The sequence below is a fragment of the Ambystoma mexicanum genome, chromosome 10 (assembly GCF_040938575.1).
Source record: "Ambystoma mexicanum isolate Mex_15411 chromosome 10, UKY_AmexF1_1, whole genome shotgun sequence".
Taxonomy (NCBI): domain Eukaryota; kingdom Metazoa; phylum Chordata; class Amphibia; order Caudata; family Ambystomatidae; genus Ambystoma; species Ambystoma mexicanum.
Genome location: NC_090932.1, coordinates 127,567,794 through 127,595,319, shown reverse-complemented (window position 1 = coordinate 127,595,319; position 27,526 = coordinate 127,567,794). Strand labels below are relative to the sequence as shown.

Here is a 27,526-nt window from a genome sequence, read left to right as displayed (position 1 = left end):
GTCCTTAAATTCCTTAAGAATTTTGAATGCTCGCTGAAGCTAGATCTGGTGCCATTGATTCTGGTATTGTAGTATTTGAAGTGTGACGATTTAGCTTCCGTGATGGCACTCTTACATTTTTTCACAGAATCCTTAAAAATGGTCCGGGTATGCGCAGAAGGGGTTTTCCACCATTCCCCTTTGAGGGCTCTTATTTTTTTTCTCACCTGGAGAATGTTGTCATCTCAACCCACAAGCGTTCTTAAGGTCCTCGTTCTTTTAATTTTTCTGGTGTCAAAGACTCTATGGAGGCAGAGATGATGTAAGGGAGATGAGATATCAGGTCGGTAACATTCTCTAGAGAGTCAAGAGACTGCAATTTAGACTCCAAGAGCACTGAGAATTTAGATGCTGTGACATTCCTTACTAATAATAATAATAATAATAATAATAATAAGAATGTTGAGAAAATGTCCTGGGATATGCCCCCTCTTCCTAGTCTCCTCTTCCTGAGCCATCGACTGGGAAACCATCTATGGTCCATCCACTTGATGCTCCTCAGTCACCTGCAGCATCACCAGTTCCTCCTGCTCATCTTTCCTTGGCCCTTTGTCCCTTTCACCTATGCATTTACCTCTCCATGCTGCTCCTAGAGTACCACCTCCTCCCTCCAAGATTCAAGGTCAAGGTACTGCTCACCTTCTGTAGGCACTCCTCAAGTGACTCTGCAGCTACAGCAGCTTAACCTACTTCAGATTTACATGTATCGTGTTCCGCCTGCCCCTCTTCATCCATCTCCTCCTCCTTCATCTCAACCAAAGCCTCCCTACCCAACCGCTGTCTTCCCCTCCTAAACCACGGTCTCTTTCTCTTTCCCAGCTCAAACACCATCTTTTCCTCCTCATGCCCCATCTCAAACTCTGACTTCCTGCCCTTCTCAGGCTCTGTCCCCCTCTTGGCTGACTATCTCAACATTTGACACGGAGAGCGAGGAGTAGTCCAGACCCTTATCTTCTGCCCCGGCACACCATTCAAATAAATTATTTTTAAAAAATGTGTTACCATTTGAGGCTTGGATGAAATGGTAGGTTGTTAACCCAAAATGCCTCTGCGGTTTAGGTTTGTAACTTTGAAGCAGATTTACCGATTTACAAAAGAATGGCTCCAGCCTTATTTTATTCTTAATAGCATCCGGTCCTTCGCTGATGCTATATCCGTTTTACTGAGTTGTAATGACATATGATTTACATATGGTAATCTTGAATTTGTAAAAGCCAAACTAACACTGTATCTTACATTTCTGGGCTCGGTTTTGAATATGATGTTAGGATGATTGTTTTTATACCAATTTTATCCTTGCATTTTTGGTTTCTGAATCTGGTTATAAAGGTGTTAAAGCAGAAATCTGAATTTAACCAAACCAAATAAAAAGGTCATGTTGCCTAAGTTCTCAATCTGTAAAACCCAAATGTGCCTAATATGCCTAAGGTGTCAATGTACAAAACGAGTAACAAAGACAAACAATCGGTTTCATGCGAGACTCGCACAATTGAAGAGTGTTCGCAAAATACAAGTACGGCATCTCACAGTGCACAGAGCAGGAGACTTCTTGAGTTCACACAAAAAGGTCTCTGCAACCATAGGAAACATATTATGAAACGCTTTTGCTTTTTAAAATGTTGGGGGTGGCACAGGTAAAAGGGAACAGATGAAAGTACAAAAATAACCTTTTGTTGTTTTATAAAAAATACACACGCACACAACACCAACCAAAACACCACAAGCAACTAACAAACACTTCCAAAACACTTCTTACTTCTCCTAAACGTACTAAAAGTGCTCTAAAAACACCATAAGGAAGTATGAAGCGAATACTCCCATGCCAATTCCAGTGAATATGACACGTCTGAGAATGGAGAAGGGGCCTAACCCTAAGAAAAGGGAAACCTGAAGAACTCAAGTGGAAGCTCGAGTTAAAGTGGGGGGGAGGGGGAAGACAGCAATAGATAATATGAAAATGTACGCTTAAAATCTTGTAACTGAAAATGTCGGGTGTGAAGGTTATATTTTGTTTGTTGTAAAAAATGTATAAAAATTGTTTTTTAAAAAAAAGGAAGTATGAGCAAGCAGAGACTTTTAAAGGCCACCAAGCCTGTTTTCGAATGGCTCAGGTTTAGCTTCCTTCTCTAGTACAGGTCCTTGCTTATGGCCGGCAGGTCTCGAACCCAACCTTTACACCAAAGCAGTTTTGCATCCTTTTCTAAATCATGCAGGAATCCTACAGGGCTTGGCGAACCAGACCAAAAACGCTTGAATTTCCAAACAGGCACATTTTGGGAAGTTGGAGCACCCCTACTACCAAAAATAGAAATGTGTCTCGTTTGTTCTCCTGACATAGGCCCTCATTAGGACCCTGGCGGAGAGGGTTTTACGCCGGCGGAGTGCATGGCGTACCTCTCCGCCAGACTACGAGTTCCCGTAGCGCCATGGAGGATTTTTACGCCTGCTTTTTGCAGGCGGAGAAATCCATGGCGCTACGGGACTTGTTGTTAATTACGCCACCGTATTTTACGGTGGCGTAATTAACGCCTTCCCCACTCCCATTATACCCTATGGGGCAAGAATGGGAATGGGGAAGGGTAAAATGGGGATTGGGGACTTACCGCCCCGCCAAGGTCGGCATGGGGCGGTAAGTCCGCCAACCACCTTGGCGGAGTTGGCAGCTTAGCGCCATGGACCATGGTGCAAATTGCACCATGATCCTCCGCCAGGGTCCTAATGAGGCCCATAGTGTTCTGTTAAAAGTACAACAATACAATAACTTGACTTTCTGTGCCTTGACTGTCGAATAGCTTGCAGTGAAGGGCTTTGGAATCAAGCTAGTTTACAGAACACTGATTGCAGTTTACCATGTGTTTCAGTTCCATAAAGTGATATTCTTTTTGGAGCTTTTTAAATCCAGAAAAAGTCAAACAAAAAAATAAACTCCAAAATACTATGCAATAGAAAGTCAAGAGATGTTGTACATTGCACAGTGTTTAGAATATGACAGTACATGCTGATGACATGTTTATTCTCATTGAGCCACGCCCCCGCCCTTACGTCCCTCCAGCATTCCATATGGCCAGATTAAGGTTTTGACAAATGCAATTGTTACTTTGTCTTTACCTGGGGAGCTGAGGCCATCATGGCATAAGGGAAAATCAAGCCCACCCAAATCCAGAAACACAGTGCTTTAACTTCCACTGAAGCCACTAGTGTTTTCACTGTTAGATTTCCAGGAGTTGTGGGAGTACACCACTGAGCCCCACACATTTTTTTGTGCATTGGTCTGTTTTGCGCCACATTCAGTGCACCACGTGAGCACGTCCAGTTCATGTGATACAGCACATGTAGTATTATTGAATCCGGCTCAAGGGGATATTTTGAATGGGTCTTACCTTTTGCTTTGCCAATATTAGGGAACCTGCTGTTCATTCCTCCTTCACTTCTTCTGGAATGGCCACTGGCTACATTGTAAACACATCCTCCTGTTGCAGATCCCAAAGTATTGGAATTCAGTACTGAAACGTTTACACTGGTTCTCAGGCACCGGGGCTCTCAACGCTAGTATTCCTGTGGATGCAGCGATGCTTATTGTGACCATCCATGAACTGTCTCAATTTGGTCACTTTCTTATGCTGTGGGAGATCCTGACTTTCACGAACTAGAGGTAGATCACAGTTCCCAGGATGAAAAGATTGTCTAATTCAAGGTTCTTCATGCTGTCAAACAGGGTCATTAATTCATTGTTCCTCCTATAACTTCTAGTTGTCTCTTTCCTGAGATGAATGGCATTGCCCACGGGAATGACACAACATCAAGAGGCATAGCACATGCGTTGCCCATCCTTAGAATGGTTTGAGATGCCATGGAGCTGTCTCTTTTTGCTGCCAGGCTGTGCCACTTGTGACAAAGTCACAGTCCCAACATTGCATCCAGTCCCTGATCCGCCTGACAGTAGGACATACAGGACCGACCCTGAATGATTCGCAAAACACCTTCGGACGCAACTATGTGGAAATTTCCAGGTACCAAAGAAGTGGTATTCAGGACTGCACCTCCAAAGATGCATCAGATTTGGAGGTTCATACCTCTGAGCAGTGTGTCTTTCAGGCATTCAGGCACACTTGCACCTCCAGAGACACCCCTTAGTCAACAGATACAGATCCTCAAAGGGAAAAATAAAATTGAACTTATGCCAACGAAACTGCCCTCAGCAGAAGTGCTTGTGAAGGAGAATTGCGTTCTCCCCATCCCCACTCCCTGGAGCAGTTAACAAGAGAAATGCCTCCCCGTTCCTAAAGGGAAAATAAAATTGCACACATGGGAACTAGATGTGTTCCTGTCCCTTGTGTTGGCTGTTTAACCACCATAAACTAACAAAATTAATTTGTGTGCAGGGGGACATGCAGGAGGCAGGAGCAGAGCAGCACACAACCACCAACTCCTGCACTTGGAAATCAACTGAAAAAAGTCCAAGATAGTGTCAAGGCTTTTAAAGACTTCCTTCCCCTTGCTTGGAATAGAAAGGTAAGTAACCAATCAATTCAAATGTTTGCCCCAGACAATGGGCAAACAGCAAGGGCTTTATAACTGAGGTTAAGAAACACATACTGTGTCTTTTGGGCTGGGAGCTGAGAAGAGGAGTTTGCTGAAGAAGTGGGAGAGCACCACAGCAGGAGAGCCTCGTGAGCCCAGAAGGCAGGTGTGCTCCAGTGAAGGAGAGAAGAGCCCCTTAAATCCCAGAAGAGGGGGTGCTGTAATGAGATATAGAAGTGCCCCTGAATCCCAGAAGAGGGGTCTGCTCCAGTGAGGGGAGAGAAGCCCCCTAAACCCCAGAAGAAAGGTCTGCACAGGTGAGGGTCAGATGAGCCACGTGAATCAAAGAAGAAGGTGTGCTCCAGTGAGGGACAGAAGAACCCCAAAAGAGAGTTGTGCTCCTGTGAGGAACAAGTGAGCCCCTGTGACCCCAGGGTGGGGGGTAGGCTGCAGTGAGGGGAAGGAAAGCCACTTGAGACCAGAACAAAGAGACCCGTGATGCAAGAGAAGGGAGGGTGAGAAGTAATAAGAGAGAGCGGCTTTGACCCCAGAAGAGGGCATGTGTAACAGAAGAGGAGAGCCCCTGGAATACAGAAGAGAGGTGTCCTACAGGGAAGGGAGATGGATCAGGGCACTATATCCCTGTTTACGGATTAATGAGCACGGCACTATATCCCTGGGTATGGAAGGGTGAGCAGGGCACTATATCCCTAAGTAAAAGAACAGACAGGGTAGAGCCCCTTGGCCCCGGAAGAGGGGAATAATTAACAGAGGGAAGGAGATACCAAGTGAGTGGCAGGACTTTTGGGACACTTGGCAAAGGAAGGAAGCCCTTAATCCTGAAAGGGGGAGAGGATTTGTGGTCCCTATAAGTGATAAAGACTTAATGCTAGATTAACCAAAACAGAAGACCTTCCGGTCAGGAAACTTCTGAATAATAAAGTTACTCACCATAGTGACTACCTTACTCCTAGTCCATAGTCCCCTTTCCTCCATACTTGTGGGTTATTCCGTCCTTTGGGACAGGACCGGAGCACTTTTGTCAAAAAGCATCAAAAATGTCATTTGTTGTCCTTCTTTTATTTTTACGCGGGGGTACCGCACGTGGCCGTAACCCCGCCCTCCTGGGCTCTGCCCCGTGCATCGCCCTTCAGTCCTTTTCTATCGCCAGGTCTGAGTCCATTTAAGGAATAACAGAGGATACTTATTAGAGGGGACGGCGGGCGGGCGTATGGAGGAAAGGGGACTATGGACTAGGAGTAAGGTAGTCAGTAGAGTGAGTAACTTTGTTATACTCCTACGTCCCGTTCCCTGTCCTCCATACTTGTGGGAGCTTCCCAAGCACACACCATAGGTAGTACGGGTGGATGGAAAACCCCTTTACAGGAATACGTTCTTAAGAACAACCTAGCCAAATTGGGCATGAACCCTGGAGCTCAGGTAAAGCCGATGGGGAGGCCTGCGGAGCCGACTTGGTGATGGACTCCCAAGGGACATACTTTGGAAGGCAACCACAGTAGCTTTGCCATAAAGTAGATGTGCATAGGCCTTGAATGCTTTATGCTACTGAAAAACATGAGGCAATCCTGCGTGGAATAGTAGCTTTGGAAGCTGGTTTCCCCTTCAGGTCTCCGAATGTGAGAAAGAGTTGTGCGCAGCTTCTGAGCTTACTCATTCTATCAAGGAAAACTTCTGGGCTCTCCTGACGTGCAAGTTGTGTAAAACTCTCTCAGCATCAGATGCCAGGTCAGGAAAGAAGACAGGCTTGTTCAGATGAAAATCGGCAACCACCTTAGGCAGGAAGGAAGGATGAGAGCGAAGCACAACCTTATCCCTGTGGAAAGTGAGGAACGGATGTTTCACAGAAAAAGCTTCAAGCTCACTTACTCGCCTTGCCGATGTTATTGCGATCAGAAGGCAACCTTCCAAGAAAGGTACCTAAAACCGATAGTGGCCATGGGTTGAAATGGCTTGTAGCATAATGCCCCAGCGGGAAGAGATGAAGAGACCCGCAAACTGCCTTTTGATGACTGGATTAGTCAATGAAAGGTAACAGCTGTCCGTGGACAGATAGGCCGCAATAGCGGATAAATAAGTTCTGCATAACAGAACATGGATGCCATAAACGGGCGGATGAGACACAAAAGATAGAATGGTGTCAACCAAATCTTGCCTGGGATTCAGCTGTTTAGCTCTAGTAAGGGCAATGACTCTCTCTTCCTTGATCAAATAGCGTTACCGCAACTCGGTCAGGCGCTATTAGCGCAAGATCAAGTGTTGTGGTAAGGCTATCATTCCCCATTTTGTTAAGAGTCCATAGGACTCTATGGGGCTTTTCGGCGCTATTAACACCAGCGGTAATAGCACTGGTGGTAATAGCGCCGAAAATGGGCCGAAAGCTGGAGATTTACCTCCAGTTTAAGGCTTCTCCAGCTTTCTGGCCAAACTCGGGATTGGGCGACCGGTAATGCAGTGGTAATAGAGTTACTGCCACATTTTTGCCCCTCCGCACAACCCGTGATGAGATCCAGTGTCCTTTGGGATGGAATCTGAGGAGACATGTTTTCTCTGGCAGTGGGAGAGCACCAGAGCAGGTAAGCCCCTTGAGCCTAGAAGGGGGGTATTCTCCAGCGAGGGGTAGGGAAGTCCCCTGACCCCAAGAAGATGTGGTCTTCTCAAGTGAGGGGAAGAGAAGCCCCCTGAACCAACAAACGTGTGTATGTTCCAGTGAGGTGGAGAATAGAAAACTCCTTCCCAAAACAGGGGTCTCCTCAAGTGAGGGGGAGAGAAGCCCCCTGAACCCAAAGAAGTGTGTATGCTCCAGTGAGGGTCAGAAAGCATACTCAATCCCAAAACAGGGGTCTGCTGCAGTTATGGGCATAGGGGCCCCCGAACCTCATAAGGGGAGTGGGCTAGGGTGAGAAGAGCCGGCTGAACCCCACAAGAGGGGTGCGCTCCAATTAAGGGGAAGTGGGCAGCCCCTTGAGATCAGAAGAAAGAGACCAATGACCCAAGAGAAAGGAGGGTTCAGAAGTAATAAGAGAGGCAGTGACTTTGAAGAAGTGGAGCACCCCTGGAATCCAGAAGAGGGGTAGATACAGGAGAGCATGGGAGAGAGAGGAGAGGGGGAGGGAGGAAGGAAGAGGGAAGGGGTAGTGGGAGAGGGAGAAGGAGGGAGGAAGGGCAAGTAAGAGACGGAGACTGACTATATCCCTGGGTCTGGATTAGTGAGCACGGCACTATATCCATGGGTCAGCAAAGCATCATATCCCAGAGTAAAAAAGAACAGGGGGGGAGAGCCCATTTGTCCCAGAGGAGGTGAATAAATGACAGGTGAAAGGATAGCCACAGTGAAGTGGAAGACGTGGACACTTGGCAAAGGGAGGACGCTCTAAATCCAGAGATAGGTGGAGAGGCCTTCTGGTCCCAAGATGAAGTGATAAAGAGTGAACCCGACAGCGACCTAAACAGGAGACATTCCTCTTCCAGAACTTTCTCAAAGCCATTTTGTTTGCTGTCTTTCGTTTATAATTCTGAGTTCAAGATCTATGTGCCCCAATAATCTTTATGTTACAGCCATCCTGAATCAATTACCATGCACTCATCTTTCATTTTACTTTCGTTTGGATAAAACCTTTAAATGTATTCTAGTGTCAGTAGCTGTGTGTTCCCTTGCCCATGTGGCCCACTCAAGATTGATAGTGCCCACCCATCCTAAGGTCTTTGACATTCAGGCATACTAAATATCCTGAAGAGTGACCTGTTATTATTTTTACAATGTAAAATGTATCAATGATTTATGTTTATACTTGCTAATTGTTTATCTGCATATTCTGCCAATTATTTCATTTGTTCATATTCATTGGCTGTGCTGACTGAGACCCAGGTAGTTTGGATTGCATCTTAATCCCACAATGTGGGTATTTATGGGTTATGCTGCTGTCTCCCCAGGTTATGGATGAAGGTTTGGTCGGCTGTGCTGGAGGCCAACAGGCAGCTACAGCGGGAATGACCCTGCACGCTACACATGCACGCATACATACACGCAATGCTCCTTATAGGACTTTCAGTCATGAGTAGTTTCCTTACAACATTCATTTGGAAGATGGGTGTAAGGGGATTTTAAGGGATTAAAAAAGTGTTCCCATTCTTTGCCCCCTGGATTATAATAGCTCAATTGATAAGGGGATGCTTTTTCAGCCTTCTTGACATATTCCGAGTGAGTCGCGGAAAGCTTAGGGTGGACTTCCACACAGGAGGCATGCTTTTTAGGGTCTTTGTTACTTGGGGAACTCCGGGCAGCATGCCAAGTGGTGAATCAAGATGGGCAGACCTTCTATTCTGTAGTAACAAAAGATGCTGCTTTAAAGAACTGGGTATAATTCTGAATATTTATGAAGGCAACTAAGGGGGTCGGGGGATCCATTGAAATTGAATGATTCACCCCAGCCAGTCTCTGGGATAGAGGACTTTGTTAAAAGTGGATGGAGACCAGGTATTACGAGCAAACAGTTTGGTCAGTCCCAACCTCCCCATGAACAAGAGACCTGTAACAACTCTATAGCAGGCCATTGGAAGAACTACCAGCAGGCAGGCGCCGGTGCACGGCCTGAACTTGTACATGTACAACCCTGTCCAAACAATGCTCCATCTCCCAGGGAGAACCCAGACGTCAGGAAAAAGGAATCACTGACAAAACACATTAGGTGAGAGCGTCGCCCTCTGGCCCACAACCCACTAATGGTTACTCTGGAACCCTGCAATCTACAACTGGGTTCAGAATCCTTAATTTCATTATACTCTTACTTGCTTCTTGTGCAGATAGTCGGGACATCTTTCTAGGCAGTGGCTTAAGAACAGACAGGAGAAACAGATGCAAATTGCTTGATTACCGTCTTTGGAGGCTGGTTATGGAATCCTAACTGAAGAAGAGCACAAGGAGAAGGAAAAGGTTATAAGACAAAATACCTACATGCTGACCCAAAATTGTTCCGCAAGATATCACATCCTGGTTAACAAGGAAAAGGAAATTCCAGCCCAATTACTCAGGGAATAATCAAACTGCTATTTGCACTGACTCTTTCCACGTGGGAATACCTAAAGATCAATTGTATACATGAGGATTTGGACATTTACACCACTGAGTAAAAGGACAAATGCCATTCTAGCAGCTGCCCTGATGCCCAGTCTCCTAGAAGAGTTAGTCTTGCCTGGTTTGGCTACTGATTGAAGACAGTCCAACAGGCTCCTCCACACCCATAAATCAAATCATTCATTAGGGCAGTCGGGAATGATGGAAGAACTTTAAAGAGAATCGGGAACTTAAAAAATCTTACCCTAAAATTTCAGAGATCAGAAGTCTGGAAAATGTAGAAGGGCAATCCAGGAAGAAAGTGAAGGGGTGTGTTGTAAATTGAGGCAACTCCCAATTCTTTTGTATGATAGCGATTGAGCCACAGGGAGCTGGCTTGGTCTGGCTGCAACCTAATGTGTCTCCCAGAGGGTGGAAGGCCTGTGATTCCTTGGGCTGCCTTCAGAGATGTGGTCTCTCCTCATTTCAAAAGGAGTCATCTTTGCCTACAAAGGTCCAACATGCCTCTGAGGATTTGTGGATCTCATTACGAGTTCTGCCATGCATTAAATAAATGACAGTAATTCCATTATCACCATTTTTTTTGCGGCAACAGAATTACTGTCTTTTTTTACTGCACTGCCGAATTCAAAGTTTTACATCAAAGTGGAGGATTTGCCTCCAGCAGGATGCTGGAGGCAAATCTTCCACTGCAAAGTCAAACAATTGGGGGAATTACAACAGCATAAATACCTCTCATCCTAATTCCATCAAAATCCCCGTGGAGACCTATGTACCCCAGAAATGGGGATTCACACTGCCCTACCAACACTCATAAACCCGTGGTAAGCCCATGGGACTGAGCTGTGGTAATGGTAAACAAATATGGCAGTAATTAGGCCTATGTACAGATGAATTACTGCCGAATTTAAATTATGATAAGAAATCTGCACTTAACTCCTTGAATGGAGATAATAGTTTCCCTGTAGTTGCAATTTCTGTTTTGACTCACATAATGCTGAATGTGGAGGAAAACGAAATAATGAAACACCCTCTCGGAATATTTTCCCCCGATTGCGAGTCAGGAAGCTGGTGGTCCGCTGGAGTCACAGGTTCTACTTGCTACAAGTTCACTGAGCACCATGAAACACTGTGGCATTTGCTCACACTGGTATTTCCAAAATGGTGCAGAGAGCAAGCTTCCACTTTCAAGTCCCAGAATTGACCATTACCCAATTTAAACCATCAATCAAGACTGACCAATGCCTAAAGAGAGGTATCAAGCCTAAAATGCATACAAAGACGTATAAGAAATCCAACTAATCAGTGTACATAGAACAAATCCTAAATTAGAGAAACCAATCCTGGGATGGCTTAGAAAACCAACCACTGGCTTAGCCTTATAAAAGAGAGTACAAGCGAGTAGGCGAGAAAGACTGGGAGGAAGCAGATTTGCTTTCCTCCACTCCCTGGATGTACAGGGAGACAGCTACCAAGGAGAAGTAGTGCATGATCAACCAGCTGACATACTAGTAGAGCTGGTGCTGGATGGATGAATGGACATACGGAGAGATACCACTCCCAAACTTTAATACCGGAGGGAAGGCCTGAAAGTGCGGTTCTTCCTAAAAGATTCTGCTGAAGAAAAAACCCTTGCTTGAGGGTAAGTATATAGTCTGTCTACAAAGGACCCTCAAGGGAGGGGGGGTGATATCACTTGCTTTCAAGACTATTGTGCTGAGAAAACCTGAGCGAGGTCAAGAGAAACATGCAAAAAACCTGAAAACCTGAGAGAATCACAGGTCTTGGAGAGACCTGCGAGAAACCATAAAGGATCCTAGGTCGGGGAGAGACCTGATCAAAACCAGAGTGAATTCAAGGTCACGAAAAACCCTAAGAGAGACTTGAGACGCTCCTTGAGGGAATCCCCGGTCATAGAGAGATTTGAGAAAAGGTCTGAGAGAATCATTGAGATAATACAGGCTTGTGGGGATACCGGAAACATCTCTGAGAGAATCAAGAGACCTGAGAAACACCTGAGGGCATCACTGAGAGATTTCCAGGTCTTGGTGAGAACTCAGAGGTTGGGGAGAGACTGTAGATAGCTGATGGATTAAAGGAACCAGAGGACGTGGGGAAGCCTAATAAAAGGTGTGTCGTACAGGACTCCTGGAGGAGTCAGAACCGTGACTGAACCCCACAGTGGGACTGCCCAGGAAAGCAATTGTTTACATAGGTTTAGAGAACAGCGATGGACTTTAGAAGAGTAGTTTTACGAACATTTTAATTTTGTCCATGTCTTTATTGATCATGTAGCATAGCATGGTAACCGTTCAACATAAATAAAAGGCAACACAATAGTTAATTCAGTTGAAAATGACCATTTGCCACAGTGTAGACCCACACACACTTCTCACGTTTATGCATATTGTTTGCCAGGATAGTGTTTCACAATTTTTGCTATCAAAAACAAAAAGAAAAGAAAAAGAAAGCAAAACATACCATAAAGTCTCAAACATCAAATTAGCCAAAGTATGATCACTTTTTATACCGCAAACTTGAAGAACTCTTTTGTTAGATATGAGAATATGCCTGGTGGCTAAATGACTTCCAAAACCTGGGTTTGAACTTCATTCTGGTCATGCTTTGGACATTTCTTATATGAACAGGGCAGGGCGAATGGACAGAACCAGGGTCGGACTGGGACAAGAAATAGGCCCGGACACCCCCCAAAAAATGGCCCACCCCTCTCAAAAAAGTGGCCCACCCTTCGCCTCAAAAAAAGTGGCCCTCAAACCATCATCCGTGAATCGCGTCAATTCACGACTTTACAGAAAATGGTACTCATGGAGGGTTCATGTGTCTGTTACATTACAACACATTACCACTGTAACACATTTTCATGCTGCCTGCCTCTTGTCCCAGTTCTGCCCCACCCATGTCACTCTTGCTGAAAACTGCTATCCCTGCTCGAATTCCACCTCATGGCTGCCATTGTATTGCCCATATGAAATTCTATCGCAGGGAGAATGAGATGAATTATTAAATTTGAGTGTAATAACATGTTGGCATACAATGACTTGGATTCACCTAGTAGTAGTTAACATTGATGTGTGCAGGGTGGTTGGGATCGACCTAAAATAAGCATGCACTGGCAAAGCCAAGAGTTTTGGCATGGAATAGGCATTTGGCAGGCATTGCCGTAATGGTACTACCTGGGCATTTGATGTCAGTGCCTGGCAAATGCCTCACCAATACACAAGCCAGCACTGTTGGCTTTGGCACTGCTTGTTTTTAGCAGGACTTCAGATCAAGGAACAATTGCAAGGACAAACATTTTACTTATAAATAGCTAAAGGCACACCTGGTTAAGACATTTTTTTTACAACAGGGGCTCTTTTACAGCAGAAATTGAGTCATTAACTCTCAGCAGACTGCTTAGATAACACTAGCCGGCCAACGTTTGATGTTACTGCTTGATAGAGCTAGCTCAGATCCCAGGATTGAGTTTGGTGGGAATATACATTAGCATGGTTTTGTGCAATCAATGGGTGAGTACAGGCCATTATGCGCTGTACCAGAAAATGCAGATCATACAACGCATTACGCATGCAGCTTTCCCACACCCACCCCAGGCACTAATGGGGCACTATTACTCTCCTGGAATGCAACACCCTTGCCACTGAGAGAGAAACTCAGACAGCAGCAGTCGGGGTGGGCAGTACAAAAAAGAGAATTAACAATTCACCTTTGGTTTTGAATCTTCTCTGCTGGCAGGGATCTAAAGTAATGCGCTGGAAATTCGGTGGCTTAAATGTCTAACATTAGCGCAGCCCTGCAGTAATGAAACAAGTGCTTGGCGTCAAGACACATTCATAATGGTGTATTTGTTTATCACAGTGCTATGAAGCAAAACCAGTTGGAGATGTGTGCTATGCAAATGCCAACTAACATATCAACGGTACACAGAGGTAGAGCAACAACTCACCAGGTCCCTATTAATAAAGGTAGTTAGCATTTGCTGTGCATTATTAAACCAGCAAGCGTACATTTTTTTGCACTGCTGCAAACATTTGCATTGCAAGCAACTGTGTAACGTTCTTGTAATATGTGCATCGAAGTGCAGAATAAAGATCACTAAATACACAGGCCTGCAATGTGAAGCATGATAACTATTGGGCATGCAAATGCATGTCAAATGATGCTTCTATAACACACGGATCACATGGCTAGAATTAGCGAATCTCTTAAATGATGTGAACATGGTTTCTGTCACATGGCGCACATGACAGTGTCTATCGAGGACAGGCTATTTCCATACACATCAATTGGGCCTAGTTTACTGTGCCTTCTCCTAACCACCATCACTCACAGAGAAGCGCAGTGGCAACGTTACATTTTCTACTCTGTGTGGGGCGGCGAGAGACATTCCAATAAGCAGGCACTTGGGCAGGGCAAACTTTGGAGGAGTGGCCCACTTTCTAAATACTACAGCAAAAAAAAAGGTGTTCTTCCTGCAGCTGGCCGAGGGTAGATGCGCTCGAAACCGGGTGGCATGTTGCATCCTCACATATAGTGCCCAAGGCAAGACACACCATTGGTAGGCAGGATAGCAATAAGGGATCAATAGAACATTGCAGTTTCGGGCTACCATGGTCGCCCAGCAGGTTGAGCGACTGTTGCTGAGAGGTTATATGTTGGGAAATTGGTTAATTATATGACTTTTGATATTAGAACAAGGGGGTATATTAAAAAGAAAAATGCGTTGTCACAGTCCAGGGGATGGGTTGGGTAGGCACCAGCAGCTTGCTTATATTCTGGGTGGAGGTGGGGGGCGGGGGGTTCTCGTCAGCATAACAGAGGCAACTTTTTTATGGTATGAAGCATTGAGTTGACAAGCAGCATATGAAACATCCGAGAGTATCAAGTTGACACTATCGGATGGATCACCCTGATATGCCTTGCACTGCACAATCACATAGCCTATAGGGTGGCTTAAAGGCAGTGTGACTGCTACTGGCAACTTGGCAAGGGGCATGAGCTTGCGAGATCGGGGCACAGAGGGCTTATGGGGGTATCTGCTGACTCGATAGCGCACGTTGGGCGCCTCACTGGCACTACCCGCGCAAAGGGCGGTGCTGCTCTGCACCACACACCAACCCTACAGTTCAAAGCATGGGTCCCGTCCAATTACGTTTGCTCACCATATGCATAGCACACTTCCTTCATGGCCTGAAAATATATACAAATGCAGGTTCTAACAATAAAATGCTCTACGTTAATAATTGCCACTGGACGCTGACGAGGGGGACTCTCGGGTCAGAGTAGATGTCTGGATGGCTCACGTTCTGCAACATTAAGGTGGCCACTTGCTTTTTCTTAACTCCCAGCCCATCCATCCATACTTTCCTACCAGGAGGTGTGGGGCCAGACTCAGAGGGTGGGAGTCGAGGACGCAGTCACGCAGATCTGTACATTCTGATGTGATGAGCAGCAGAGATCCCTGGACCATGGGCTGGGCAAGAATAATCGGGGCGCTCTCTGGGGAGGGTTGGAAGGAGGCGGGAGACTAGCGCAATGTGTTTAAGTGGGCGTGGTGATGATAATGTCTGCAGTGCAGCATTGCACATTTATTTTATGATAAACTCGAAGAAATGTTGGTAGATCAGGCCGCCTGCCTATTCACGCGGGATCTAATAAGGAAAAACATGTTAACAGGAACGGCAGGATTGTGTGGCATGGCAGCCTGACTAATTGAATCATTTTCCTTGGACGTTCACTCAACTGTGCAATAAAGGAGCTTAAATGTCCCCAACCCATGGAAAGAAACTATGAGGGTCAGGTGCAGAGCAGATCGCATGCAGAGGACAGATGTGGGTTACAATTACAAACAAAGGGCTGGTTCCTGGCTGGCAATGTATTGCTTCAGGGGGCAGACGCACATGGGGTCAGAGATCATGGGGGCACGATTATCTTACCTAGTAGTGCCAATCCAGACTGCCTCAGGGGGTCTCTCTCCTTCTCTCTACTGCTGTTGCTGGCTGCCTGTGTGCCTGGGGGCCGGGCCAACCTGAGCAGAGGCTGCACTGCACCTCGGACTCAGAGGTGGAGGAGCAAGTGCTGAGCCGGGCGGCTGTCAGGCGGGCCGGTAGAGACTGTGCCTGGCTCTGGCTGCCAGGCCAGCCACACTGCGGTGCCCTGTGTGCCCACTACCAGTGGTGCTGCCTAGTCCTTCTGCTGCACACTGCCCAAGGGCCAAGGCCTGCTGCTGCTGTGCTGGACGGCGGGTGTCACAGTCATGACTCGTGTCTTGTGGGTGGTCTTCTGGCTCTGTCTGAGAGAGAGAGTCACGTGGTAGTCCACTTGGCGTTGCGTTGGCGGCACAGAGTCTACTCAGCCGTCAGCCGCATCCCTAGCCCCCAGGCACAAGTTGCTTTCAACTTTGTAAAGTGCAAAGTTGAAAGCAACTTGTTATTATATGGCATGAACTTCTTGGTGGGGGAAGGGGGCAGCCCACCCCCAGGGCAGCTCCCAGCCCAGCAGCAGGCACAGGAAGCAGCCAAGCCAAGCCAGTAGATGTTAAATATGTAACACTTGAAGCGGGGCAGCCAGCCAGCCCGAGGCGAGTACGGCAGCCCCGGAGTTAAGTGGCTGCAGCCTGAGGCTGCCTGCCACGCCTTAGTCACGGCCGCCGCCGCCCCCTGCAGTGGCGGCATGGCCGCCGACGCCGTGGCGTGAATGAATTATGCACATGCTTGCATCTGCATCTGCATGCATCATAAATTATGATGCATGCATGATGCAGATGCAATCATCAAAGCAAGGTAACATCTAGTGTTACCTTGCTGCTATGATGATTGTGCTGCAGAGTCAGACAGTGCTGCCGGCGCGCGGCGCCTCCCCCTCCTGGCTCCCTGCCATGCCCTGCTGCGCAGCCCAGCCCTGATCCCAGGTGGCTCAACCACCCCTCCCCCTCCAATTCCCCCTCCCCCTCCCCCCCCATGCCCATCTGACTTCCCGCCGGCCGCGAATACTCGCAACGCGAGCTCCACACGGCACAGCTCAGCAGCGCACACACACTAGGCCGGGGCCGCTGGCCCGGCATGCCAAAAAAATAAAAATAAAAAAAAAATAAAAAAGCGGCCCCAGAGGTGGCTGCCGGAAAACCGGCCCCAGGGGACCCCAAAGTTGATCGGCCACAGGCCGAAAGACCGAAAGGGCCAGTCCAACCCTGGACAGAACCTTTTAAGAACAGGTTCAAGGCCTTTATGCTAATCCAGTTGATTCTCCAGAGCTGCAGGGAGCATGTTTTTCCCACATCCTTCACACTCGTTATTTAAGAAATTACCTATGATTTCTAGACTCGTCAGCTAGTATCTGTGGGCATTTAACCAACCAGAAAGCCTACATTGTAAACTCCTAATGAAAGAAAATCAAAAATAATTAACCAATTCTCCGGTGTTATCATTTCTCGCATACTTTAAAAAAATGTTTACAATCACATTAAACAGTTTTTAGAATGTAACTTGAAAGGGTGCTCATAAATGCGCTGGTGTCCTGGCCCCACGATAACCAATTGAAATAAGCATATCTCCATGAAAAGTCCTGTAATCAGGCTCACTTCCTCTTCTTTAGCACTCGGAAATAACCGTAGCACTCTTCAACAGACTTGAACCAGTATCTTTTTGACCTAGATCATGTGAGACATCCGTAAAAGCATTTCCCATTTATTCTAACCCTTTTTATTAACCTGAAAACTAATCAAAAAGCCATACAGAAATGCACTCCCCATTTTTACACTGCCACATTATAATTGTGGTCCGACTCACAAGAAATGCTTGTTTTTTTTCTTCAAACCATAGGGTGAGCTATATAACTATGTCTCCTGTTGTGACTGCAGGTTCCAAGGACGACAGGGAAGGGATCAGGCCTGGGGCAGACAGATCAATGTGCCTCTAATGCATTATTGCCATATATGGACTGGTACAGGGCTTGGCGGGTGAGTAAACTAGTTCCATGGAGGGTACGTGCGAGTTGAGTGAGCGATTTTGCAGGTCTTCAAATGTTAACAAAATCAGCACAGTGCGACCACCAGGGAAAACAATCTCTCCAGTCACGCAACTGCCTTTCTTTACCCCCCTGTGCCCCTCTATATCCTACCCCCGCTGTATATCTGTTCTATTACCTCTGAAAAGTGCTCCATTCTGCATCTGTACTGTTGTATATCTCTGTAAAGCGCTCGGTTGCTTCTCAAAGCTATGTCAGAGCTCAATAAATACCATAATAATAATGTTTTGACGTGTCCTCCCACGTGTTCCTTTTGGTGTCTCCAGTTTCCAGCTTCAGCTGCTTTGTGGAGAAGGGCGCTGTGCATGGTGCCTTCGACTCGGTGTCCTTCGGGGGCCTCCGTCTTGAGGGTGATATCATTGAAGGTGTGTGTGGCACACATGAGGCCTGTTGGCTACATTTCAGAAAATGTCTTCGGCTCCAACAACCTCGAAGCCGGGTTTAAAAAAATGCCAAGACTGCGATGCCGAGATGTCGCTGACAGATCCGCATCAAGTATGCTTATGGTGTCTCGGTGTGGAGCACAAGACCTTAGCCTGTTCAAAGTGTCAGTTGATGACCGGAAAAGCTCTGAAGGAGCGTAAACGGAAATTGGCAGTAGGTAGACTCCCCAAAAAATCCCTTTCGACTACCACGGTGAAAAAAACTATCTTCCGACGAAGCGAGAGGTGACTCTCCTCGGCGGAAAAAGACAAAAAGGTCCAGGTCACAGAGTGGCTCCCGCCACCACCACCACTCCTACTCCTCGTCGAGGAAATTGAAGAAAAGGCATCACAAATCGCCTACTCCGACCTCGTCGTCCGACTCCGGGTCCCACTAAGGCCTCTACTCCGGCTGAATGGGAATCATTCAGGCAGGAAATGCGCAAACTTTTCGAGAGCCAGAAACCCCCAAATCAAATAGGCCATGTTCCTACCATGCCTCCTGAAGCCGTTAAGGAAAGGGTTTGAAACAAAAGCCACGCTCCCTTGAGGAAGGCCAGATTCCCACTGAGAGTTGTCGAGACCTTGCACGATGAAAAGTCGAGGAATCCTTCGAGCCATAAGTCAAAAGACAGGTAGATGTCGAAGTCGTCGACACCAGTGACGCCATCAAAGCCACCAGTGCCATCGACTTTGAAAACATCTTCATCTACGACTCCATGGGCATCTGGCTCAAAACCTTCAAAGCCATCCACGCATTTACCTGAAATACAGAAAACCTTTACTCCTTTACCAAGGAAGGATTTCTTTAAGTTTCTCACTTCTATTTATGAGGTCAATGCCGCCTGATGATAATGATGCACCCTTTGGTTTGTGTCGCTGATAGTTTCATATCAGAAGAATCCAGGTTGAAGGACCTGTATGAACATTTACAGACAGCCAGTGGAGTGGAAACTTCACCAGAATTGGAATTTGGAAAGCCTGAATCAGATCAGCACGAAGTCTCTTTACAGGCAATTAATGACTGAGGTAGTGGATTATCTGGGATGGAGCAGACCTGCCCTCCCATTCGAACAGCATGATCACACAGATATCCTGCACAAAGGGCCTCAGAGGGATCCTATCCTACCCGTTCATGTCGCTCTTCAGTAGAGAGTAAGTACTAATTGGGAAGCACTAGAATCAGGTCCGGCAGTAAATAAGAACCTGACAAAGAAATAATGACCGTCAAACACCCTACCCCAGAAAGTCTGGTGGTGCAGGTAGCAACCGCTACCTCCAAGCGAGCTGCTTTTCCGTCCATCCCACCGTATCGGGATGATAAACAGGTAGACGCTTGGTCTAGGAATATATTTTCTGCTGGGAGCATGGCTCGAAAATCAGCCAACTCCACATGTGCCCTGGCAAAATTTACTTCGCTGAACACATTACCAAAGGGGAGGAAAGAGACGGTTTCATGGCCATTGTAAGAAAGGGCAAGGAGGCCATGTGTGAGTTTCTTTAGTCAGGTTTGGATTCTGCTGACAGCATCAGCAGAGCCATGGCGGCAAGCACTGTGATACACAGGTTTGCGTGGTTAAGGAACTCTGCATTTGCACTGGACGTATAGTCTAGACTCCTTAATATGCCTTTTGACAGGTCTCATCTTTCTGGCAGCAAGGCTGACGAAAGCCTTGAGAAGGTGCAGACCTCGAAGGTGGTAGCCAAGTCTAGGTGCCGTTATTAGGCAGCCTCAGCCCTTTCACTCTAGTGGAACGTCTTGGAGGGGTAGGTCCTTTTGCTAATACTCCTCAATTGGAAGAGCCAGAGGAATGGCTAGTCAAACAGGCCAAAGAAGATTCCCTCATGGTGGATGAGGGAGAGGTGCTAACGCCGCCCAAGCAGCGGCATCTTTACCTACAGTCACTGTTTCGTCGGCTGCAAAACCTCTGAGGTCTTGACTCGCAACTCCCCATTAGGAGGCAGACTGTCTCAGGATCTGAAAGAATGGCAAGGTATTACTTCAGATGCTTGGGCATTACAAACCACCATAGCCCAGTGTTACTGCCTCCCCTTCATTCAGAAATCTCAGGATCATCCACTGGGGAGCCATTCTTTAAAGGTTCCAGATACGTTCCTTGTGCAGGAAATTTTGTCTTTCTAGAGAAAGATGCTTTAGAGCCAGTACCTGTAACGGAGAGGAACAAAGGATGGTATTCTCCATATGTCCTAATCCTCAAGAAGGACAGAGGACTTGAGATTCTTGAACACATTCCTCAGGAAGGTCAAGTTCAAGATGGTAACACTTTCTCAGATCCTTCAGGCCCTCCAGCTCCAGGATTGGATGGTGTCATTGGACCTTCAGGATGCTTATTTTCATGTGCCAATCCATCTCAAGCACAGAGTACCCGAGGTTCACCGTTGGCGATTCTCATCATCAGTTTTGAGTTTGGCCGTTCGGGCTGACCTCTGCCCAAGTGTATTCACCAAAATGATGGCGGTGGTGTCAGTGAGTCTCAGGAAAGGGGGGATTCACGTCTACCCCGATCAGGACGATTGGCTGATCACAGCGCATTCTCCCGAACAAGCTCTGGATCATCTCAGCGTAACCTGCCACTTTCTCCACAGGCTGGGCTTCTCCCTCGATTACAAGAAGTCCCATGTGATACCATGTCAAAAGCTCCAGTTCATCGGGGCTGTACTGGATACATCCTTGGGAAAGACCTCGCCACCCGAGGTGAGAGCTCAAGACATTCTGCAGATGAGTGCCCAGTGTTTCCCTGGCCTTCAACTTCTTGAGTTTGCTTGGCCTCATGGCATCCAGCATTTTCCTGGTGCCAGAGGCTCATCTGAGAATGAGATCCCTTCAATGGGTGTGATGCTGGAAATGCATCGGAGGGACAGGGCCTCCGTATCCTTGTCCTTTACTGCCTTTTTATAGTGTGTTCTGTCGTGTTTCCCGTGCAGGAGTTCATGTGGGACTCCTGGCGGTGCAGCTCTCTCTTTTGGTTTGGTGAACAGACCCATGGGATACCCTTATGGCACCCATGGATGGGGGTACAACCCTGTGCCCGTAGTGTATGTTTTTGGACACCTGTGTGTGGCCCACAGAGCAGGGTATGGGCTGGTGGCAGCTCCATGCTGAATTTGACAGGTGCTCTGAGTATCCCCCATTTTGGGATACTCAGGCCCTGCCATTGGAATTAGTTGATTCCTGATGGAAAACAAGATGGCCCTTGTGGCCTCTTGCTTTCTATTGCCTGTTAGCTTGTTTTCACAAAGTCCTGGGAAGCCATGACTCTGTCCCTTCCCCCTGATTGGCTGTTGCGTGGAAGTTCCATATATGGTGTTGTTGTGAAGTCCAGTCCAGACTGGCTGGAGCCTTCCCAGTGACTGTATGTTGTGGGTACACCCTGTGGGTGGGACCTGGGTGAATGGAGTGTGTGACCAACATGCACTTCTTGTTGTGGCTCTCTGGTTTCTGGTATGAGAGACAAAGAATGAGACAGCCCTGCCCGAAACTGGCCTGAATGCAGTGTGTATTGTTGAATGGCTGGGTACTTGTCCCAATCCACATTCCTTGTTGTGAGTGTCTGAGAGGGAGGAGGATGGCCTGAATGCACTGTGTGCCTGATTGGCTGACTGACTGCATCAATGCCCTTCTGTATGATTGGCTGCTGAGAGTGACCCAGCAGTGTGGATGAGAGACAGGATAGTATATCTGGGGACCTCCCACCACTGGAAATTGTTCAGAAGCTTTGTCTACACTTGAAGAGTAACTGGAACTGCTGATCCTCAACGCCCAGCTGGGAGAAGACTTGTTGTTGCATTTGCTTCGACCTGATCTGAAAGCTGCCGAATTCGTTGAAGACTGATCCGAGAGAGGACCTGGTAAGGCGCCCTCTTCCCGTGCTCCGAGGGACCATCGAGCACCGCTGACCTTCGTCGAAGCTCCCTGGAAGTCAGACCCTCGAAAGGCTGCCGACCAGAGACAGGACCGCCAAAGAGATCGAAGTGAAGCACCCGGACTTTGCCGCCGTCAAAGTCCAACCGCTGGAGGCCCGTCGAAGTCGTGTTGCCCCAGAAGAGGGGACCGCTTGACGCCGTGCCGCTGACGACCGGAGCCGCCCGCTCCTTTGCCTAAGAACATTTGAATCGAAGGACTCCCTTGTCCACACCGAGGACCGCTTTATCCTGCCGGAGAGAGTCAAGGCCGCCGACGCGCCGAGGAGAATCCGCCGGTGGGTTTCCCACCACCTGAAGACCACAATGACTTTGACGACTCGACGCCCTTGCTGGGCCACAGTTCTTCCGAAACTCTTTGCGGTCCTGAACAATCAATCGCCGAGGTGCCCCGCACACCTCATCCTCGCAGGACGTCGCCGACGAGCACCGCGTGGATCCACGCAGTGGTCTCGGCACCTTCGAACTTCTCATCGACGCCAAGTTCACTTTCTTCGACGCCGCTCGACGATCCGTGACTCCTGCTTGAAAGGGGGTCACTCCAGAAGGATCCATCGACGCTTCTTCGAAGAACTCTGCTCCACCAGGTACATTGGAGGGGTAAAAACATTATAGGAGAGAACAAGACTATTGAGCAATATATGGACTGGGCTTGTACTATATCTTTATTTTACAGGTTGCCCAGGTGGGGGGATCTCCACACAGAACTGTGCTTAACAGTAGAGGCCAGTATTCTGCCTATTGTTTCAACCATCTTGCTTTCCCTCCTATCTCTATTGCTGGTTTCCTTGTTATTGATCTGTGTGACATTCTAACAGTATAGTTGATGAACTTTAATGAGATCTGATAATATTGGTGGTACCACTTTAGAAGTGTATATATTTACCATTGTTGATTTCCGAGTAAAAAGTGCGTTATTGTGATAGTGTACATACCTTTGAATATTAATTATATAAAGACAGTGTTTTCAGTAATACAGTGTGTGGACGTTCTTTTGTGGGGGCTAGGGGTACACTGTACTTAAGAACCAGCCTGCATCACCTCCTGAGAAGCTAGGCCTTGATCGCTCGTCCATTGCTACCATAATAGAGAATCTTGGCTGTGGTCCTCTGTGCCTCTCCTCTACCATATAGAGAGCAGAAGTACAGACACCCCCCTCCAGTCTCTACAATGGGCTCTCAGGACAGAATGGTCTCAATTCTCGGGCGACATGTCAGACCTAGTTCAGGTTGGAAGCAGGGTCGCACAGGATCTCCTGTGGTGGGCCTGCGAGGACAATATTCTGAAGGGAGACCCTTTTTGGCAACCGTGGCCGGAGATAACAGTAGTGACGGATGCCTCACTCACGGGATGGGGAGCCCACGCCAATGATGTGAGAGTCTAGTATGTGTGAGTAGTAGCCTCGGAGTCTAGTATGTTCAAATCCGCTTTTATGCAGTTGGTTCTTCTTAGGAATGACACGATAAAACAAAACTAAGGCCTACGGGCGCTGCGCGTGCTGTGCAATGCCTTTGCTGTCATCGTCCTCGGGCGGCTGAGGCGCCCTCTGCCAAGGTTCTTTTCCGGGGTGGCTGAGGCTGTATATTGGGGATGTTGGGGTATGAGGAACACATGGGAGGAACATCCAGTTGAAAGAACGTTACCAGGGGTACGTAACTTGTTCATCTACCTTTTGACCACGCTGAGGATAAGTTACCAGCATGCAAAAAGTTGAAGCATAAGACACAGAAGGTGCAAAATGATGTGGGCAACTTGTGCTATGGAAGCTCTGACCTCTAACCAGTCATGCCTTTCTGGTGCTGAGGTGGTGGTGATGGTTAGCCTGCAGGAAGGGGCTGATTCTGACCCGCTGATCTGACCGAGCGGAAGCAATATCAGAGTTCATACGCAAAGGACCCTTGCAGCTATCCACCAGCTCCACAAGGCCACACACACGCCCAAGAGACACCAACAGGCTGCTCCCCAAAAGATTCAAACATCCCAGCCTGTGCATGGGAGAACCTCCACTTCGGTTTCCTCAAAAGTCACATGTAAGGCTGCCCAGGACCCGCATTCTCCCACCAGCACCCTTTAAAAAAAAGAAAAAAAGAAAAAAATGCAAACGTACTCTCGAGCGCTTTTATCCCCACCCGACCCCGGCCTGCTTCCTGCTTGCCCGCTCCCTCCTCCCTCCATCCCACCCACCAACACTGTGATTGGGCCGTACTCCCTCTTAATACATCTTACCATTTTACCAGGGCAGCCCCTCTGCAAAGGGCAGCTCGTACAGCAGCGGTTCCAGACAGTGTCGGCAGGTGTCAGCAGGGGAGGCCAGTGGCCAGCCGTCAACCAGCAGCGACCATCAAGGTAGGTGTGGCCTGGGCGGGGAGTACAGCAGTCACTATACTCCAGAAGCCTTGTCACTCTACCTACCCTCAGACAATGGCACACCAGAACGTTAGTAACAACCAACTTCACAACTAGTGAGGATTGTGAATGTTACCTTAAGTCAAATCTAGAGAACCATGATTAGTAGCCTGTGCCACACTGAGATAGAATAGTGATTGTTAGCCTGCGTCGCATCGAGAGAGGATTGCAAATACCACCTCGAGTTACGCCTAGAGAGGACTATAATTATTAGCCTGTGCCACTCTAAGACAGAACTGTGAATATTAGCCTGTGCCCACTAAGACATAACTGTGAATATTAGCCTGTCCCACACTATGATAGAACTTTGAATATTGGCCTGCGTCACATCCAGAGAGGATTGTGAATATTACCTTGAGCCACACCTAGAGAGGACTGTGATTATTAGCCTATGCCACATTAAGATAGAACTGTGAATATCAGCCTGTACCACACTAAGATAGAACTATGAATATTAACATGTGCCACATTAAGATAGAACTGTGAATATCAGCCTGTACCACACTAAGATAGAACTATGAATATTAGCCTATGCCACACTAAGACAGAACTGTGAATATTAACATGTGCCACATTAAAATAGCACTTTGAATATTGGCCTGCGTCGCATCCAGAGAGGATTGTGAATATTACCTTGAGGCACACCGAGGGAGGACCCACAAAATGAGTGTGCATCTCTTCAAGAACAGGTTGTAGAACCTATAGGCACACATATGCAGAATAGAAGTGAGGAAAAGTAGTTGATTAGATAAGGGTATAGGATTTAAAGGGTACATTTGAGGTGCAGGGGGAGAAAAACTCAACCTTGGCAACTATATTGCAAACAACAAGACAAAAAGTCCCCTGCACACTATCGATCTTCTGTGACAACAGAACAATAACTTGCTTGCAGTTTTGTAATTAATTCCATAAATCAAGTATGTATCATTTTTGAGTCTTTTATAGCAAAAAGAAACATTTCTTTAGACAAAGAGTTTTTCCAAAGTCTAAACTAGTTTATTATACATAATATAAAAAAGCGCCCAACGCGTTTCGAGTTATCCACTCTTCTTCGGGAGCAATAGCTCAATTTCTTACATTTACATTTATGGAGTTAATTACAAAACTGCAAGCGAGTTATTGTTCTGTTGTCACAGAAGATCGATAGTGTGCAGAGGACGGGAGTTCCCAAAACTTTTGGTAACAACCACTTTTTGTCTTGTGCATCTTTTCAGACAACAATGCTAATAACCAACCCTACTAAAACCTCACCCCTCTGCATTCACCTCTCAAACTCTAACTAAACACAACCATAAGTCTAAAACCAAAGCAAACCGCACGCACTTCACTACACTGCAACAACAAACAAACCACACATAGCCTTACACAACAGCACACGACAGGCGCAAGTTCTGGGGATCCGTATTAGCCTGCCGGCTTTATGCGACAGCCTGAAGCTGACGGACTCCATAGGGACCCCTTGTAAAAGCGTTCAACACTGCTTACTACGCTCGCATAGCAGGCAGCCCAATGCGAGCAGTGTTCACACATTTGCACTCCACCGTGGAAATGATCAAAATGTACACGTAATGACTCCCCACTGCCAAATAAAGAGTTCACTTAAAATGAGCTCCTACAAATACCAGAATGCAATTTTCAGAAAGCTAAAAAATGGCCTGTGGGTTTTGTGAATGTACTTTCAAGACTTTAGACTCACAACAAAAGATGTGTGCGAAAAGTTAAACGTGGGTGTCATTCATTGTCTGACAAAGGCATGCTTCATATATGTGAGGAAAATCTGACAGCAACACGTTTTGCTGTGTCAAATAAGAACACATGAAAATAAGGTGAGAGTTACAACTTCTTTGTGCGACATGCGTCAATGGTCTTGTAAGAGGGCATATATTTGGGTGGTTAACTGGTACTTTGAGTGTGCTTTGAAAATACAAATTCTCTTTTTTTGCTTTTCTTATCAAGCAAACTAGTAACCCTTGCCTAGAAAATGGCCCATTAAGTAAATTATACATTATAGCTTCCAGTTTCAATGCCCCACCAAAACAGAGTCACAGTGCGTATTGGGGCCCCGGTGAGGGTGTGTTTCCAAATCGTCACAGCAGAGACGGGAGATGACTGCACTGTTCGCTGGGACAGGCAGGCAGAGAAGAGGCATGACTGAAAGCAATGCAGCCCTTGTAACGCAATACAGGCGGCAGACAGCTGATCGGTGTGTGGCCCTGGTCCAAGGTACAGGCTGCCGCTGTACGTGCTTCATTAAGCGTCCCACCCTTGCGTCATGGGCGGGGCTCTATAATTAAACCCCAGTTCCACGACCGGGCTGTCTCCCAGCTCTCCGGTGGCGCAGTCTCAGTTAAAAGGTGCTGGTTTCACTTCAGTGGAAGAGTAAAACAAGGATATACCTGAAGGCAGTGCATTGAAAACTGTACATGTACAAAAATAGTAAAGGCACTTACCCGAGTCTCCGCTGTGCACCGCGCCTGGCCGTTGCGACTAACCGCTCTCTACCGATTATCTCGGATATATGTTCCGCCGGGAATGAAAGCGAAACCACTTCATCTGGAAGTTACCCACGTGATATGCAGGAAATGCAACATTTCCCGCAGTGCCTCCTTCTCCAAAGCTTTACAGGTCACCCGTTTGAAGTACTGGGTACGTTCAACATTTTCGACCGTCCTCATCAGGAGAGTTGGACGGCAGCCCTTAAATGCAACGGTCGCACTGTTACCGCTGCATTTAAAGGCTGGCCCTATTTTGAGTTGGGCTGAAAGTTTGGAGTTTTACCTCCAGATTTTTGCTGGAGGTAAAAATCCTGCTTTCCAACGATATTGCAAATCTCATGGTGAAAGCAAACACACACAGACAGGATGAGATGTTGTTTGCACTATGATGCCTCATATATGCCAGTTTAAGTGCCTTCAAAGCCGAGCAGAAGGGAGCGTGGTCGGCTGTGCGTGGCCTAAAAGAAGGAGCAGGTGGACTTGCGAGGGTCACCTATCCCAAATCATGCCCCTGTGAACATGCTTTTTGAATCACTCAGCATTGACACAGGTGGCCTTGTTTG

The 27,526-nt window shown here is 47.2% G+C and overlaps 1 protein-coding gene across 2 annotated transcripts in view; it reads right to left on the bottom strand.

The window, feature by feature from the left end:
* The window catches only part of LOC138491220 (guanylate-binding protein 1-like), a 292,885-nt gene extending 265,858 nt beyond the window's left edge, over positions 1–27,027 (bottom strand). The window contains exon 1 of one of the 2 annotated variants that reach the window (XM_069617609.1): positions 26,919–27,027. Coding sequence is in view for 1 of the 2 variants with exons in the window: in XM_069617608.1 (XP_069473709.1) it covers positions 9,367–9,394 (28 nt within the window). In the remaining variant the exon portion in view is untranslated. Of the gene's footprint in view, positions 1–9,366; positions 9,410–26,918 lie in introns of those variants that run through there. The other variant, XM_069617608.1, reaches the window with a different exon arrangement.
* Between the last annotated feature and the right edge of the window lie 499 nt (positions 27,028–27,526).